The sequence below is a fragment of the Rhyacophila brunnea genome, unplaced genomic scaffold (genome assembly GCF_057557595.1).
Source record: "Rhyacophila brunnea isolate RB1 unplaced genomic scaffold, BYU_Rbru_1.0 scaffold_6, whole genome shotgun sequence".
In the NCBI taxonomy this organism is placed as follows: domain Eukaryota; kingdom Metazoa; phylum Arthropoda; class Insecta; order Trichoptera; family Rhyacophilidae; genus Rhyacophila; species Rhyacophila brunnea.
Genome location: NW_028233276.1, coordinates 32,422,797 through 32,440,257, shown reverse-complemented (window position 1 = coordinate 32,440,257; position 17,461 = coordinate 32,422,797). Strand labels below are relative to the sequence as shown.

The 17,461-nt window shown below is 32.7% G+C and overlaps 1 protein-coding gene across 1 annotated transcript; it reads right to left on the bottom strand.

Annotated features, from left to right (window-relative positions):
- Positions 1-683: 683 nt before the first annotated feature.
- On the bottom strand, positions 684-16,405 carry Syx13 (syntaxin 13). Its single transcript, XM_085956879.1, has 6 exons — positions 16,279-16,405; positions 15,715-15,949; positions 7,703-7,868; positions 6,885-7,001; positions 5,335-5,473; positions 684-3,478 (listed from the first exon to the last, which is right to left on the bottom strand). Exons 2-6 carry the CDS (start codon positions 15,936-15,938, stop codon positions 3,300-3,302), a joined length of 825 nt encoding a protein of 274 aa, XP_085813005.1. The 5' UTR covers positions 15,939-15,949; positions 16,279-16,405; the 3' UTR covers positions 684-3,299.
- Positions 16,406-17,461: the final 1,056 nt, after the last annotated feature.

Here is a 17,461-nt window from a genome sequence, read left to right as displayed (position 1 = left end):
ATTTTGGCGTTTATCAGCTAACCGACTCACTGGCGTTTTTAATCCCCACCGGGTGAGGGTGACCGATGTGCGGTCACTTGGCTGCGTATCGATGCGAATTTCTGCGAACTGGCCGGTTCCTTTAGAGGCTGCGAAGAAAGGTTGCCGGAGGTAGGTATTTCGGTGGTGAAGCATTCATGTTAATATCTTGCGAGGTAGGTACGAGGTACAATTTGCACGGCGGCTGAAAATAACGCCTAAGGCGATGGTTTTGGCGTAGTATGTATCGAAGGGGAAAGTCAGCCATCTTTAGTTGGTAACGTTTATTGTTATTATCATTTGAAAATAATCAATAACTAGCTACCGCATGACTCACAATTTTTTTGCCCTGACCTATCTATAACCTATAGAATATTTCCATAAAACCTACTTTAAGACAATAGTGGTTTTAGGTAAGCGAGGGAAACTAAGATATCGATACTTTCTTATGAAGTGACAGCATCGTTTACTTCATGGAAAACTGCAACTGCTTGTTATATTTGTATCCGTTCCTTCATTCACCACCCATATGCAATGCATGACCCCCACGGGACGTCACTGTAGCAAACAATACAAATACTTGTATGAATCACCCAAGTAGGATGATTCCAGAAGGTAAATATGGACCAAATTCAATAAGATAAAATTAAAAATAAAACACCAGGTGCATTTTAAATATGTTCCAATTTAATAATTTATATTTAGAAAGATGGTGCACAGTTTACATAAATTGCGCAAATAATATTTTTTAATAAATCGATAAACTCTAGCAGTATGTCTATAATAATAATAATTTTTCTTCATATTTGTAGACTGAAATTATCAGAAATATTCTTACATAAATATACAATAATAATATTAAGAATAACAACACAAAGGCTTTAAAAAAATAACATGACTGTATTTAAAGATGGATGGGGGCCGATGATAAAATTATTTCATTTGTAAGATCACAGATACTTACTGCATTCCTCGCTGATGTCCAGAGAATGCGGTTGGCAGAAGCAATTTGTACATAGCAGGTATCAGACTCACAATGACTCTGTCAAAACAACTGGGACTTGGGTAACTGAACAATAAGCTTTGAGTGATCTCTAAGGAAGTTAACAGTATCTTATACTTTTAATCAAGGTACAATACGATTTTAAATATGTTTTAAGTGCCATACATTTTATATCGATAGGATAATAGATTAGAGGAAATCCTAATACTTCCTATTATAGTTAGTATGTAATATCAAGATTATTTTTATACCGAGGATATTAGAAATGATGATGACACTTGAATACTGCTGTACGGCATAGTTCATACTGCGTCTAGGTCTAGTACAATATACACTGCATTTGAAACATATATATATAGTACATCAGTACTGATTATAGTCCTACAGTTATACCTATGTATATATTATTATACTACAACTTACCAACAGGGGTCGGAAACTATTTTATAAGAATCCAAGTACAGGATAACAGTCGAAAACAAACAATGTGGAGTATCTTTGAGAGCTAAGCCTGCTTTTCCACATCCTATAAATCAACATTTTAATGAACGCATTAAAAAATATTAGTACCATGAAAGAGTATTATTATAAACGTCATCATTTTAAAATTAAGAATAAAGCCATATTTTGATACATACTTATCAATTTATTCTTTCGTTAACACAATATATAATCTAATATATTTTCATAATTGCTATGTGACTTCATAATTATAGTAAAATATTTCCGGTAAACCTTTCATCGTAGTTTGTAATTGAATCGTAATTTTGGAAAAAATGCACATTTAGATATTTTTCATGATAAATTCTTTCACATTCCGATTTCTAGGATGGGTAAAGACGGCATAATAATGACATATACATAATTTTTACTAAGTGTAGGTAGACTTATCTCAATTTTGAAACGGTGACGTTTACAAAAATACACTTTCATGGTATGAACATACTTTATTTGATTATGAAATATTGAGAAAAGACAGGCTTAGCTCCCAAAGACACTCTAAATTTTTCATTTTCGACGTTTATATAGCATGTGAGCACTTAATGAAATGCCATTATTTTTTTTAATTTACATTAAAATAATTCACCCTAATAATAAGAGTCCACCCTACAACAGCTGTAGTTTTCACAGGTAGTAAGAAGGAGAGTTAAATAGAATAGAGCAGAAGTTATTTGTTTATTAAAAAAATATTGATGGATATCACATATCAGACAACTTTGGTATTGGTTTTTCATTTTGCTGCTCATTTGTCTAGTGATGAATGATGGCAGAGTAATGCATCAGCTCATAAAGTCGTGGGTCTCGGGTTCGAATCCCGAGTCTTTCAAAATTACAAGATGATTTTCCTTATGCTTATTGAGCAAGTTGCTAACATCCAATTTTCGCAAAACAAAAAATCTGTTACAAAACCTCATCGTGAGACTGCCAAGATCCACATTAAACTGTAGCGCCAATAAGAAAAATGGAAGTATTTTTACTACCTCTGCGAAATTATTTTAAGCTTCTATAATGTTGTAATTTTCCACCTGCACGCCTTTTCAGAAAACTGCAAGTCGCTGGCGACTTCAGCTAGCCATTTGAGCACCGTGACAGAGATGTTAGTGACAGGTGATGTAGTATCCCGCTCGACTGGATGTCGACAGACATTACCCCTACAAGTGCAGTAGTGTCATTCTGTCTCGGTCGCGGTGCTCGGACGGCTAACTTTAGAATGATCAATCGCCAAAAGAAAAAAAATTTGCATTTAAATTTTTCTTTCACATACATACACCGTGAATTTAAAACTATACAGAATACATCAGAATGTCAGTTATTTCATTACTTGCATTGAATATTTTAATAATGTACATATGTCATCATACCAAAATTTTATTGGTAACAAAACTATATGGTGTCATTATTCTGTAAATCTTGTGAATGTATTATACACTGCATCACAACACAATCATTCAAAACAAATGAGTTGAATCAGTAGTTTAATGAATTAGTCTCCTGTAAACTTGGCAAAGTGTCCCGTAGCAATATTCAAGTGTCATCTTTGGGCCTACTAGAGGGAGGGGGGTCTGTAACTGTGAATACATGTTGAAGAGTTTTAAATTGAACCGTTTCAATAGTTAATGATGTGCTGCGTGCAGCCGTCGTTCCGGTAAGAGTTTTCGACAACAGACGGTCCGGTCACTCGCACGGAACTCAATTTTAGAGTACATACTTGTTTGCGTATCGAGATGAGGCAACTCCTTTAGAGTACAGTTCTAGAGAGATTCATCAAAGGGAATTGTTATCTTTTCACCGAATTAACAATGATCACTATCAAGATGATTACGACAATTACGCCGATGGCCAGCAAGATGAGGGTTTTCCTGCGGACCTTGTTTACATATCCAGACGCTTTCACCAACTCTTCAACTCCTGTCTCCACATTGGATGCGCCACCTTCTATATTGTTTTCAATTGCATCTGAAAAGTTTATTACGGTTCAATAAACCTAGTAAATAAGATAGGGATGTTCAATTATTGTATCTCAAAATAATATCAGGTATTTATTTCCAAAATCCGATTAGTTAACATATGGTCAAAATTGAAAAAAAATATACAGACAAACTTGGTTATTACAAGGAAAATGGGACCGACTGAATTTGCTTGTTATAAGCGTAACTCGTTATATCAGAGAATAGGTATTTTTAAATGAGTGGTCACATAACACAAAAAGTCGAAAATAAAAAATCTGAAAACCATCGTAAAAATCCCCGAAACAAGCATGGCATTCATAAACTACAAACGAAGTTGTTTATTGTATTGAATGCTGGTAAGTACCTACTGACTTCACAAATCTTGGATTTTTTTACTTATTTCAACCATATGCGTGGATACTTTTTCAATATTATCGGCGAAAACACCAATTAGGTAGGTACTTAGACACTTAACTAGTGTTAACTAGTGTCATAAACGTAATGCGATCCTGGCGGCATCCTGCCCGGTCGGATTTTATTGCTTAGGGTCGAAATGTTTTTAAACGTTCAACACATTAACAGTTTTAAGAAAATTTTTGACCATATTTTAGCTCGGTATATCCGATAAGTTGTTCGTTATAACAGTGAATAAATGTATCGAGAAAATCATAAACTAAAATGTCAACGAATGATTCCTCATTACATCTGAGATTTCGCTATATCCGTGATCTTAATAACCGAGTGCGACTGTATATACATATTTTATGACATAATTCCATAGAATATGTAACTTCCAAAACCCACGAAAAACTGACGAAAATGTTTAAAAAGCTAACAACTTATAGACACTGGTAAATTTAAATTATATCAACGTGTCCAATTATATTTTTCTTATATTTATTGCAATTCAGGGTGGATCGATTAATGGAAAGTGATAAACAATTGTTCTAATTCCAAAATACATTACAAACACCTAAACATCTTTCACCATAAATATTGAATTGTGACAAATGTTGGTGTTTGGAAATAGAGACTTGTCTATCTATCTATATCTTGAAATTACCGTTGCACTTCTTATAAATTGACCAAAGACTACAGTTATTAGACCTGTGTGCATAAGAAAAAGAAAGGTGTCTGAAAATTTTTTAAATTAGTGGAATATGCCAAAATAACTATAATACATATACATATGCGTGATGCAAAGAAGTTAAATCAACACTGTGGAATTAATAGATTACACACAGAAATATTCAAGTCCAAATATAAGTTTTTGTTGCAAATGTACACATTAAGTAAAAGAGAAAATATTTTTTTGGTTAAAAGATAATAATAATTCATTGTAACAAGCGATCGCCATGTGTTTATGTCTTTCTTGTCATATGAGATATTACTACTTGCAGATTGAAATATATCTTGATCATAAAATATAATGTTTGACAAAGAGCAATATTCGAGTGAAGAGTTTTAGTATACACATCTGTGTAAAATATCAGAAAGTTTTGATGAATAGTGTTCTGTTAAATTAAAAAAAAAAATGTCATATTATTCTAGATAGAACGAAAAATAATTGCAATATGTTGTATAGCGAGATATAGAATATTTTGCATGTTAGATTTTTACTTGGTCTGTGTCGTATGCTACAAAAATGTAGAGAACAAACTATTTACAGTTTCATCATACATTGCATTATAATATACAATTTTTTGTGTCTCCTGTAAAATTTGTGAATTGTGGGTTATGACATATTGCAATTTGCCGAACGATAACATAAAACCAGCAGTGTCTCAAGTTGAAAAAGATTAAAACTAAACTGATTATTTTTTTAATAAAAAAACATAAAATTTTTATAAGAATGTTACTAACCAACGACAGTAGCTTGTGCATGGACAATAGCTCCTAGTTCCCTCATTATTTGATTGACATCCAAGACGTCGGCTTCGATTTGCAAAATATATGTTTCCCTGTCTGCCAGTAAGCCACTTTCGAATTCTTCCGCGCGGACCTATTTTCAGAAATAAATATCATTAATGTATAAAATAAACAAATTTAAGATTACTCAATCTACTTAAACACAACCAGAACCTGTTTTGTCTTCTTGGACGGACATCGTCAACTGTTGCTCATAACATATGTCCGCACAAGTAAGTTAATTAGTACAACATATCAATTCGACACAAATAAAACAGACGTCTTAATCATTGAATTAAATTTTATTAAAAATACTTAATAGGTACTTAAAAATGGTGACCATATAGCATTGGTGAAGGGTGGAGGTAGTCTGTTAAGATTCAACATAAATAGTGCACACTAAACTTTGTCAGTCATACTTATTTATTTTCATTGAATTAAGAATTCAATTTGCAGATGGTGCTGGTTAGTTTTAAAAATTCAATAAAACCCTGTCTGAACCAAACCATAATAGTTTAGGTATGCTATGGGCGATCACACAAAATAGTAAACAGATACTTTTTAAGTCATACTTTGTTTTCATTGAATTAAGAATACATACTACAGAATGTGAACCATACAAAATCATAATCGATAAAAAATATTCTTCCATCTATAAAATATCTAAAATTATACATAATTCAAAGATAGATAAATGAATATTTTTTTTTACGATTATCTACTATGACTTCGATAAGGTAGGGTTTAAAAACCAAAAAACACTATCTACACATTGTAGTCTTAGTTCAATGAAAACAAATACGATTTATGTCTGATCTTAACAGCCTAAATTCACATAGAATTAATGCGTAGGTACACGATTTCTTGACGACAGTTTGGTATTTAACGGTGGCATTGACTAATTAAGCGAAAAACTCAAAACTGAATGGTGTCTACTCAGTGTATTTTCTTAGAATCCAAAATACGCTAAAAATAAGCCAACCTCTCCATCCCGTAATTGAAAAAAAAATTAAGACAAAATTTGTTTTTCTAGTTCCAAAATTTAAATTTACTTCAATATTACAATCAGTATGCATAATGCAGCACGATTTCAATCATAACTAGCAATGCCTACAATGTCAATTCGGTTTCTTGTTCTCAGTTTGTGAGTGTCAAATCGATGGCTTAGAGCTAAAATATTGTATCTCCAGTTTTGGTCGAAAATGAGTTAAGTACTGAAATGTACCAAATATAGCCTATATTTTTATGTGTTAAAATATTGCATCTTATAAACCTACCATTTCAAAGATATATACCTATTTTTATATCACAAAATCTAATTTTCCAAGGTTTGCAAACTTTCAATTGCAGTTTTCTCAATATTATGATTTATGGAGATACAATATTTTAACTCTAAGACATCGAAATTAGGTACACTGATAAGACACTCATGAATGTGGGTAGGTTGACAAAAATTATTTTCAGTATTGACGGTCAATAAACGGAGTTATTATTAAATTCATTACCTGAACTTGTTTCTGTGCGACCAGTCTTGCAGTATCGTCATCTTCCTCGCCACCTTCTGAAGTAAAATCTGACATGGCCATTTTAGGCATGTGCATTTGCATTTTGGCTGACAGTTGCTACAAAAATAAAACATCAAAAATGAATCATCACTTCAAACAAAATATAATTTTTATAATTAGTTTTTGTGCAAATCATAAAGTAAATCAAAATAATCACTCTGCCATTGTATCTTAACATCTGTCTAGTTGAAGTGAAAGTATACAACTGAAACAATTTGATTGTCATTATTGAATTTCATCAATTAATTGAAATAAAACTATTTAAAACCCTTTCTCTGCCAGACTTTAATTGGGCAGTGTGTCATGCAGAGGCATAGATATTAGAATTAGAACAAGGCACTTTTGAATGGTATTTAAAAAAAAATATCTTTTATCATATGCACATAACAAAATTATATAAAAAAAATATCAAAATATAGGGACTATTGTATCTGTCATTTTATCAGTGAGGCTGTTGAGAAACTTGGAGCCGCGACTTCATTTATTTGGAATCGTTTCAGTCATTCAAATCGTCTTAAACCTCGAAATCCAAAACAACTGTTTTTAAGAAGACAGTAAAAACTGCCTTAGTTTCGTTTTAAAATATACCTATTTCTAAATTTAAAAAATGAACAAGCTCTGAATATAAAATGAGAATAAGTACTAAACTTAACTAAAACAGTTTCCATTGTGATGGATAGGATACGCGTGTGTTTGTAATGTAAATTTCATAAATATACATTCGTGGCATTTGAGATGTAATCGGTTTATGTACACACCTTTTGGATGGAGGAATACTTTGTGACAGCATCAGAAAAAGTTTGCGTAAGCCTTTCGACTTGAAGTTTTTGCCTTTTGTCGCCTCGCCTGACCACAACTGTTAACCGTCGCAAATCCCTTGTAGTCGCTGCCACTGATGAATTAACAGTCTGTTGGGTTTCTCGCCTGTAAATAAAGAGGTTAATCAAAATATTGAATCAATATCACAAGCTCATTTACAAAGGGCCATTTATTCTTCAAATACTGCACCCATACGTAAGTCAATGTAGGGATTTCATTTAATTTTACTACTTGGGTCAAAATATTTGAGGTATTTTAAGGGATTTTTTTAGTACTGTTTGTAAGCCGTAAGGGTGAATATTATTTTAACTTAAGTCAATATATCCAATGATAAGTTTGCATTATTCCCTTTTACGATAAAAAAAACTCCAATTAGGTAACCATTTAATTATTTAAAAAAGGTACACGGAATGAAATCCACATAACAGAATATATAACCCATACAATATATGATTTTGCACGCGTGCAATTGATATATTAGCGAAAATCTCTCCACATTAAAAAATATGACTATGTTGCATCCAGTATTGCAGAGCTAAATAAAATTGTACAGGGTTGCTGGTATTATCGTGCAAGTTGCAAGATTGCATGCACGGATCAAAAAAGTTCAGCTTATGAATGTTCACGCAATAATTGTTACTTCCATGGCGTTATCTACGAACCTGTCAAATAACACCATACAATGAAAACATCGCTTGCTTAGCTTACGCTTGAAGTGTAAATAATTATTATCGCGATAGTTTAATATAAACACTATTGGTGCAAGTAAATCCATGCACGCGTACAGGAACTATATGTTTTAAATTGTGAAATTAAACTAATATTATAATTTATAATACTTGTGATATTGAATTTACATTGATTGCTTAAAAAAATAAACACACTTTTAATCAGACTGGCTAAAGGCAGATGACCATAAACAATAATAATATTTTATTTATGAACTGTGAATAAAAAGAATGTGTAGACACTCTGATATGAATCAAAACAACACAATTGTAAAGGTACAATGTACTTTTGGTCAAAACAAAATTACTAAACCAATCCTGAGTGACTCAATTCATATTGTTATCTTAATTAATATTCAGCAGAGTGATAAACAAACCACCAAGCAATAATACAGTTAAATCGAAAATATGATAAATGAAATTAATTATTGTAACTAACTTTCACAATGTAAATACACAATTTTAGTTAGATAGCATTAATACTATTATAGTAACACCAGAGTAAAGTGAGTAGGTAGTCATAATTGGACAATATTATGCAGAAAAGAACCATCTCACAAAAGACAACTATTGTTACAATTAGCTGGATTTTACCAATATTTTGCTTAGTTTTAATGATACATACACAAAGATCTTGGACAATGCCTTCTAAAGTTTTAGTGTTACAGCACTGGACGGCATTTCAGGAGAATTTGTAATGTGGTTTAAACGTTGGCCACAAAAAAAAATGTTTTGTAAGTTGGCATTTAAGTAATTTTCGGTAATACATATTATATGACAATAAAGTGACCTATTGTGCCTTAAGCATAACGTGTTCAACTAATGTTTGCTACTAGTGCTCACGTAAGCAAGTGAAACATGGAGTCCTCATGTAAGAGAAATCCAAAAATTACACGTACTTAGCGCAATGTAGCATGAAAAGGTGCATGACCAAGACCAATGAACAAGGAGGCAGACAAGGGTGCACGGTGTGATAGATGTCACCAAGCAGATAAAAATGGCAATAGGCTAGAATGTGGCTCGGCGAGTGGGCAAATGTTGTCATACAGTACTACCAAGGGACATTAAACAAGCACATGGATGCCCTTAAACATGCTGGATTGACAAACTCATAAAATTTCATGGATATACATGGCAGTAAAGAGCGCGATGCTGAGCAGCTTAAGTGTTGGCTTATAATGTCGTGGGTCTCAGGTTCGAATCCTGGGTTTGGCAAATACACATGTTATTTTTCAATTTGTATTTGGAGTCAGAGTATGGACCAAATAGGTTGAGCAAGTGGCTAACATCTGTTAATACAACCTCCACTCTGTGGTGGCCCATTTGATCCTTACAGGTGAAGTAGTAGTAAAGAGCTAGGGACCGAGAAGAGTGGAAGTAGCCAGGGGGGGCCTTCATCCAGCAATGGATCGACCCCGGCTGCCGATGGTGATGATGAATTAGAGTAAAGACGGATATAGTAATACGTGTGATTAAAATCAATTTCGACATTCAACAGCTAATAGTTTTCTCAGTTCAATATTCAACAGTAAGTAATAAAGCATAATTCAACAGACCACAGCTCTAGTGATTCAACGACGCCACGGAAGTGACTCACCCTTCATTATCATAATTTAATCATTATGTATAGAATGATGTAATTGAGTCATCGAGTCTTAAAACTCGTTCTGCACATTATTAAAACCAAAGATGTTGAAAAAACTTTCTATAGAGATGGAGCCTAAATGTATGAGGTTGAAGCAAAAAAAAGGATCATTGATTAAGTTCGCTACAAGTGACTACGCATTGCGGGATCTTTTGCAGAGAACTTCACATTACTGCTATGACATTAATTTGCCAATTTGCAGGGCGAATAAAAAGACAATCGGTCACGGTGAGCAGGTAAGCAACCAATAATACCACATTTCAGCATTATTATTTAGTTGGAAAGGCATGTAAAATTTGTGTAAAACTGTTTATAGTTGCACTTGTGTAAGTAATCACAATAAATATAAAAAATGGCTGCCATTAGATAATATGTAAGATAATCGGAATGGCAACTGAGCGATCTTAATATTTGTGGAGTTCATCAACTTAATCATGCTTCATGCGCTTGCAAAATAATTTCAATTGTTATAACAGAAATAACATATAATACAACTTCAATTATTTTTTTTTTGACCATATCCGATCTAATAAGATCATATGGGCCTCCACAGAGAAAGGTTTGTATTAAGAATGGGGAATGCCAAAAGAAATGGCGTATTTCAAAAAAATACTACCTTATTCTTAAGTCAATAATTATTATAAAGCAATCATTACTCGTAGGATGTTTATCACACTTGAATGGTCAAAGACATAGCTTATAATTAGTATCTTTAGAATTATCTTCAAATGTGTTAATCTTGCCCATTTTTTGAATAATAAAATGCCTAATTCTTGTCAAATTTGGGATCACAGAGATTGATTATCAATATAATTTTTTATCGTAAATATTTCACTATAATAATGTCGACATAAATTATACTGATGGTTTTATAAATGCGTTTAAAAATTAATAAAAGTAAAAAATCCTAACACCACTGCACATTTATGTACTGAAATATGACTATATTCTAAAACATTAGAGCGAGAGGTTTAAAAGAATACTATTTTATGTAATAAAAATACTTATGCAGTCATCAAATGTTTAAAATAAATATAAAGGATAATAAGGCTTCAAAATTATATAAATAGATTATCTACAATGTTTAAGGAATGTCCAGGATTATGCTTTGAAAATGCAATAAAAGCTTCATTTTGACCTACGCTGAGCATGTCCCCCCTTAACACTTTTTTGTTTTTACGAGAAATGGATGTTAGCCATTTGGTCAACCTATTAGGTCCATGCTCCGGCTCAAACACGAATTGAAAAACAATATGTGTATTTGCCAGACCCAGGTTTGGAACCTGGGACCCACAATATTATAATCTGACGCTTAAGCCACTCGGCCTTCTTCCATTAATAGTCCAAATTCTTTGGTTAAAGCTGACTGTATTATAAATTACATGACATTTACATGCGGATTGAGGGATTGGAGCATACTTGTCATCATTGTTTTGTGTAAGTAAACCGCGAGTGGAGAACGACAAGGTTCTAAGTGTTTATTTTTGGCGATACAAAAGTAACAATGAGGCAGCTTAGAAAACTAAGTCATTGTTGGGTTTGTACGTATGTTGACATCGAGTGTGTGAAGTGAAAACTATTATTCGATGATCCACTACACTATTTAGTCACTACTCCACTATTCCTACATTCTTATTCACAATCTCAAACTTTGAGAATGGACTTAATAATTGTACAATAATAATTTTATTATTCAAATGTTAATTAGTAATTCAATATTTCTATACAAATACTAACATTATCAGTATGACAAATAATGGACATTTGTCTTTATTCTGTTATCTCTCAATCGTTGAAGATACAATTGTGCTATAATTATATTGTAAAAAAAAAAAACTGCAATGAATAATAACAAGATAATACAATTTCTCCTTCAACCTTGACCTGTTTAATTTAATTATATTTCAATAAAGACTGTTTCATATTAATTATCTATTTTAATTTTAATGTCTTGTGGAATACCTGCAATAAAATGTGTTTCGGCATAATAACTTTTAATTATTGTGCATTAATTATCGATTTTTAAAACAACACCATTATAAAAACTAATAGTTATATTAAAATGATGCGATTTAAACCACACCATTTTTGTTAAACATTAAAATAATTAATTGTTAATTAAATTATAATTCATCTAAATTTCATACACTATCCAAATAAATAGATGATTTTGACCATTTCAAATTTATTATTAAACAGCATACATGAAATTTTCAGTCATATTATTCTGTAAAGATTTAAATATATCTGTGACCTTTGGTCAATTTATGGTAAGTTCAAAACTGATATTTTTATTACAAGAGTTTGAACCTTGAAAGAAACATCAACTACCACCATTATTTCAATGATTAAACAAACAAAGGGCTCACAAAACTCAAGTAAAGCTGTATACACACCGAAATCTCTAAATTATTAATTTTGCACTTATCATAAGTCAACTTTAAAAGAGGGAAACTACCACAGTGCTAGTTAGTGAGTCTGATTACCTGTAACAATAAAACTTGTTGAAAACAACATTCAACATACTTTAATTTTCAAAATCTTGAAGAATGATGAGCCGTTAAATATATGCAGTATGCACGTATTGCAAGTATCTGCATTAAGAACACAGGGAATACTATCATGTTACAACAACTCTAGGGCAGTGAAATGTGTAGAAATGCTGAGTCAACACTTTTGTGGTTTCAATTACTATTTATAATACATACATTGTATTCAAGGTAACCATACATACCTACACTTAAAAAGTATGGAATATGAATCTAAAAGACTGATGTGCTTGAAAGAATTATATTATTCAAAAAAGAGTACGCAAATGGAAAGCCAGGTTCACATTTGAACAGGATTGTGACAGGATACCTACGAAACTATGCTAGGACTAGAAAACAGAACCTGGTGACCGAGCGGGATGCAGTAACAAATGTGTACGTGGCTTTATAAGTGAAATATCTTGTTGCATCCAAATTAGTGGGTTTAAATTAAAGCACAAGTTATTCTTCACAAATGCATTTACAAATATCTATTGTTTCAAACGTTTAAACAAAAAATGACGGGTTTGTGATAAACTTTTGATTATTAATTGTCGAAATATCATTGAAATACATCATTAAGAAATATTTGCATTAGAATTGAACATATTGAGCACAAACTCATCCAAAAGATCTGTGTCTTCACATGAAAAATTCACATTATCATTTGACCATAAAAAAAATACAGTAAGACTGACAATTTATATAGATATATCAAACGTTTGATTTGCATAAACACTCATTGTGCACCTATTTTAGGCATAGTTAATAACTTATAAAACAGTAACAACAAATGGGCTGCAATTTCACGCATGACACTGTGAAAGGGACAGAAATATGCTCGGTTTCTTTCTTTAATACATAGTGCTGTAATTTTATGTATTTCCATTGCATGTTTTCCATCAATAAGTACTGGCCACATTATCGATATTATTTTGATCTTTTAGGTCTTCGTTACATCTAACATAAACCTTTGTGTCTTACTTATGTCATGATGGTAAATGGTTTAACAAAAAATAGTTCTTAGCCGTTCGCTTAACCTCCAAATTTGAAGAAAGTATGGTGAGGTATATTTTTTGATCAAATTGGTTATTTAGTTTACCGAACAATGGTAGAAAATGACACCTACAGAAATTTGATAATATCACAATAGCCATTATCTTATAATGCCAAATTATTATTTATCTCAAATAAAAAAAATATATACAAGGCAAGAATATTATTAAGCTAAGTACTGGAAATTTTTGATTGATGGATTATATTATAAAACCTTTACTAATTAAAAAAATAATTTTATTTGCCAATAAGACAGATATGAATGATATTCCTAAATCCTGTAATAAATCATTTTAATAAAAGTTTCTGTCAAATTTACTTTATGTCCACTGATCCCCCCCCCCCCCCCCTGAGTCTGTACAATAATTTGGTAGTAAATAAATATCGCATCTATTATGTAAGTAATTAAAATAACAGACAATAAAATATATTATTATAGTACCTACTTTATATTATCCACATGATTATTGAAATTAAATCTATAAATATATTAATTACACAAATTATGTGGAATAGGTACTTCCTTTTCCCTCTACCATTCATCACCCCTATGACACCCATTATGGAGGTTTATACTGTAGCGTATTTCATGTGAGAAATCCTTCAATTATGCCGAGTGTCCCAGGAGTAACCTCCTAAGAGCTTGGTTGGTGTGCACTAGAGTGTGCATGATTCCTATTATGATTTAATCTATTATGGCCAAGACTTGGTAAGAAGATACCTCTTCAATGGCCATAAGATACTAAACTTTTTGAAAACAAAGGAAGAAATCAAGTCATAATAGCCCGCCGGTCGAACTGAGGGTTAGACCGCCTAAAGACGCTCTTCCCTTTCAACCGGCATATGGGGACAATAACAGAATAATAACTGAATTGTGAAATAAGTGCTACGATTAAATTATTTTAATTAGGCAAAAAATGTCACTTCTATCTAACTGAGATGCTACATTCTAAGGAATTGACCCGACACTTGGAATGCATCTTGTACAAAATATAAGACCAGCTGTCACGTATTGGGTCAGAAACCTGGTGTATGACCAGCACTCGAAGTGAATAATTTTACAAACCGGAGCGCTCAATATTTTTTTCGAAAATATTAAGTTATTTAAGGATTTTTTGTTATATGTCCTATCTAGCTCAAATGGTCAAAATATTTTTTCCGCGAGATGGAGCAATAATTTTGGGAATTTCATGAACCAGAACGGTGCTCCGAATCCATTTTGAGTGCTGTGCTTATTTATAATGTGCTGGTTGAAACTCGGTAAACAGACATTAAAAAATAAAAACCAGAAATGGGATAAAATCGAAACAGAAGAGCAATATAAATGTCTCAAAACAATAACAAGTCATGGATGGCCAAATGGCAAAAATGAAGATTCCAATATTTACAAAGGGCGGAGTGTTTTTAAATATGAATTTTGGTACCGCAGATGCCCACAAGAGCTTTTCTAATAATTTATTTTACAAAAACAGTTTATTCCATGTAGACAATTATATTAAATACCCTTTTCTGTCGACGTAGATACTTTTCGATCTAATAATAATTGTTATTTCAAAATTTGATATTATCACACACTACGATTATGTTAGGTTAGATTAGGTTGGGGTGGGTTAGGTTGGGTTTGGTCTAAAAAGAAAGTTATAAAAGCTCATGCGGGCATCTGCGGCACCATCACCCTTTTTTGTTTCATGCATGCAATCTTGCAACTTGCATGACAATACGTGTTTACACATGCATTTTCTTGTTATGGCTGTGATAATACGTACTGTCAGCAGTAAATCCATACACATGGAAATGGGGTGAAACGATGTGTTATAAGACACATTAACCTACATATTAGTTCAACAGGTATTATAGATTGACAGCTTTAATTCTGATATTAAACGGAAAGCGTTAAGACCCATAAAAATGTCGAACTATAATTTTGACAAAAATATTAAATACGAAAATATTTTAGAAGGTTAGATTGAAAGTAAAATTTGAATGTCACTCACGCGCTGTCTCTCAATGTCTGGTTATCTTTATTAGTCCCGATAAGTTTAAGCGTTTTGTCCAGCGATCTCCACCCAGAGTTGATGGATGTAATATTGGCAGCGATGTTCTCACTCAGATTGTACATTTCCGTCGGACTGAAGTCTGCAAACCCCACCGCAGGGACAGGCGGGCCGTTGGTGCCATAGTCTCTGCTTCCTCCGCTATTTCCAAGTCCTTGGGACATGTCGGGCGTCTCTATATGGACAACAAAGGAAACACTGTTTGAACGTAATATTAAAGAACACGCACAAATCGTAAACACACGCGACCTCCAACTACGCTTTAAATACGAATGATCATTTCCATCACTTATGATAGGCTGTCATGATGCGAAACTTTAACAAATGACAGGCTGACATTTTGAATAATGTCATTAGTGTACACCCATAGTACCAAATAATTGTAAGTACTTTTTACGTCTTAAAACAAGCCGGGCGTTATCGTTCATAAGCTAGAATACCATCAATAACTTTTAATATAATTTTGTTTTACTATATACAGTTTTTAATGAACGAAATACTAACATTTGCTATATAATACACATCAAAATTTGATTCAACGCCGTACACTGACAGATGACACTGGAAAAAGTAACATCAGCTGTTTCTTTGGTTAGCTGCTGCTGCTACCTACAAATCATTTTGTTGCCAGTCTTGTTTTGTGCGAATTGGGCAATGGCCCAATCACAACACAACAAAGTAATCAAAGACAAAATAAACATTTTTATTGTTACACATTTTAAGAATATTTTGATAGAATTAATTCACGAATTCTACCTATCATTAGTCGTAAAATTAAAAAATCCCTTACAATTGGAGAGTCACTGTACACAAAAATAATATACCTAACAGCATTAATAAACCCAAACCCACTTTTACCCACAAATATTTAAATAATTATGAGTCATAAATTCGATAGGTACTTAAAAAAATTATCGACAAATTCCCAACCTACAGCAATATTATTTAAAAACCGTCTTAATATTAATGTGGTTAAGTATTGTAACTATGACAGCTGATAATATATACATATAAGCGATGGTGCCCACAGAACGCGTCGGACGCCGCACTCGCGCAAAATTTCTACAAGTGGCGCATAAATCATTGAAAAAACAACGCAATCAAATACGCCAGCGCCCACTGGATATGGCGACGCATTATACGCGCGCGCCGCATGAATCATCGTTTTTTCGCGAATCACCGCTTCTCAGCGATACGAATGAAAGAAAATACAATGAGTTCATTCATTGAACACAGCGAGCAAAAACATGCTGCGCGAGGCATCGTCGATCGACGGGCGGAAAGCAATTATTTAATTACAGAGAAGTCATTGTTTTATTTTATTGCGTGTTCAGTTTATTGCTGGTTGAATAATGTCATCGTAAATTTTAATTACAAGTCCCGAAATAATATAATATTTTTATTGCTTTGTTATGAAAGGCGCTGTAATAATATTTATTTTGTGCTGCTTGGGCCGCTTATAACATAGGTGAAGGGTAATGCGCGGGAAGAGACGTGTGATTATGGTTATGAATAAACACTGCATTCGCCGACTTCGCGCGCCCGACGCGTCTGTGGGCACCATCGCTAAGGCTAATATTAAAGCCTAATAATATGATTTTGGTTTTTAAAATTATATTACTTACATATTTAATATGTTAAAAGAAAAAAGATGCCAGGTAGGCATTCTGGATCGCGTTCGAGTCAG

Coding starts and splice junctions, on each gene's coding strand:
- Syx13 (XM_085956879.1), bottom strand. CDS start 15,938: ATGTCCCAAGGACTTGGAAATAGCGGAGGAAGCAGAGACTATGGCACC. Junction 7,002..7,702: donor AGTATTCCTCCATCCAAAAG/GTGTGTACATAA, acceptor TTATTTTTGTAG/CAACTGTCAGCCAAAATGCA. Junction 5,474..6,884: donor TCGCACAGAAACAAGTTCAG/GTAATGAATTTA, acceptor TTCTGAAAATAG/GTCCGCGCGGAAGAATTCGA.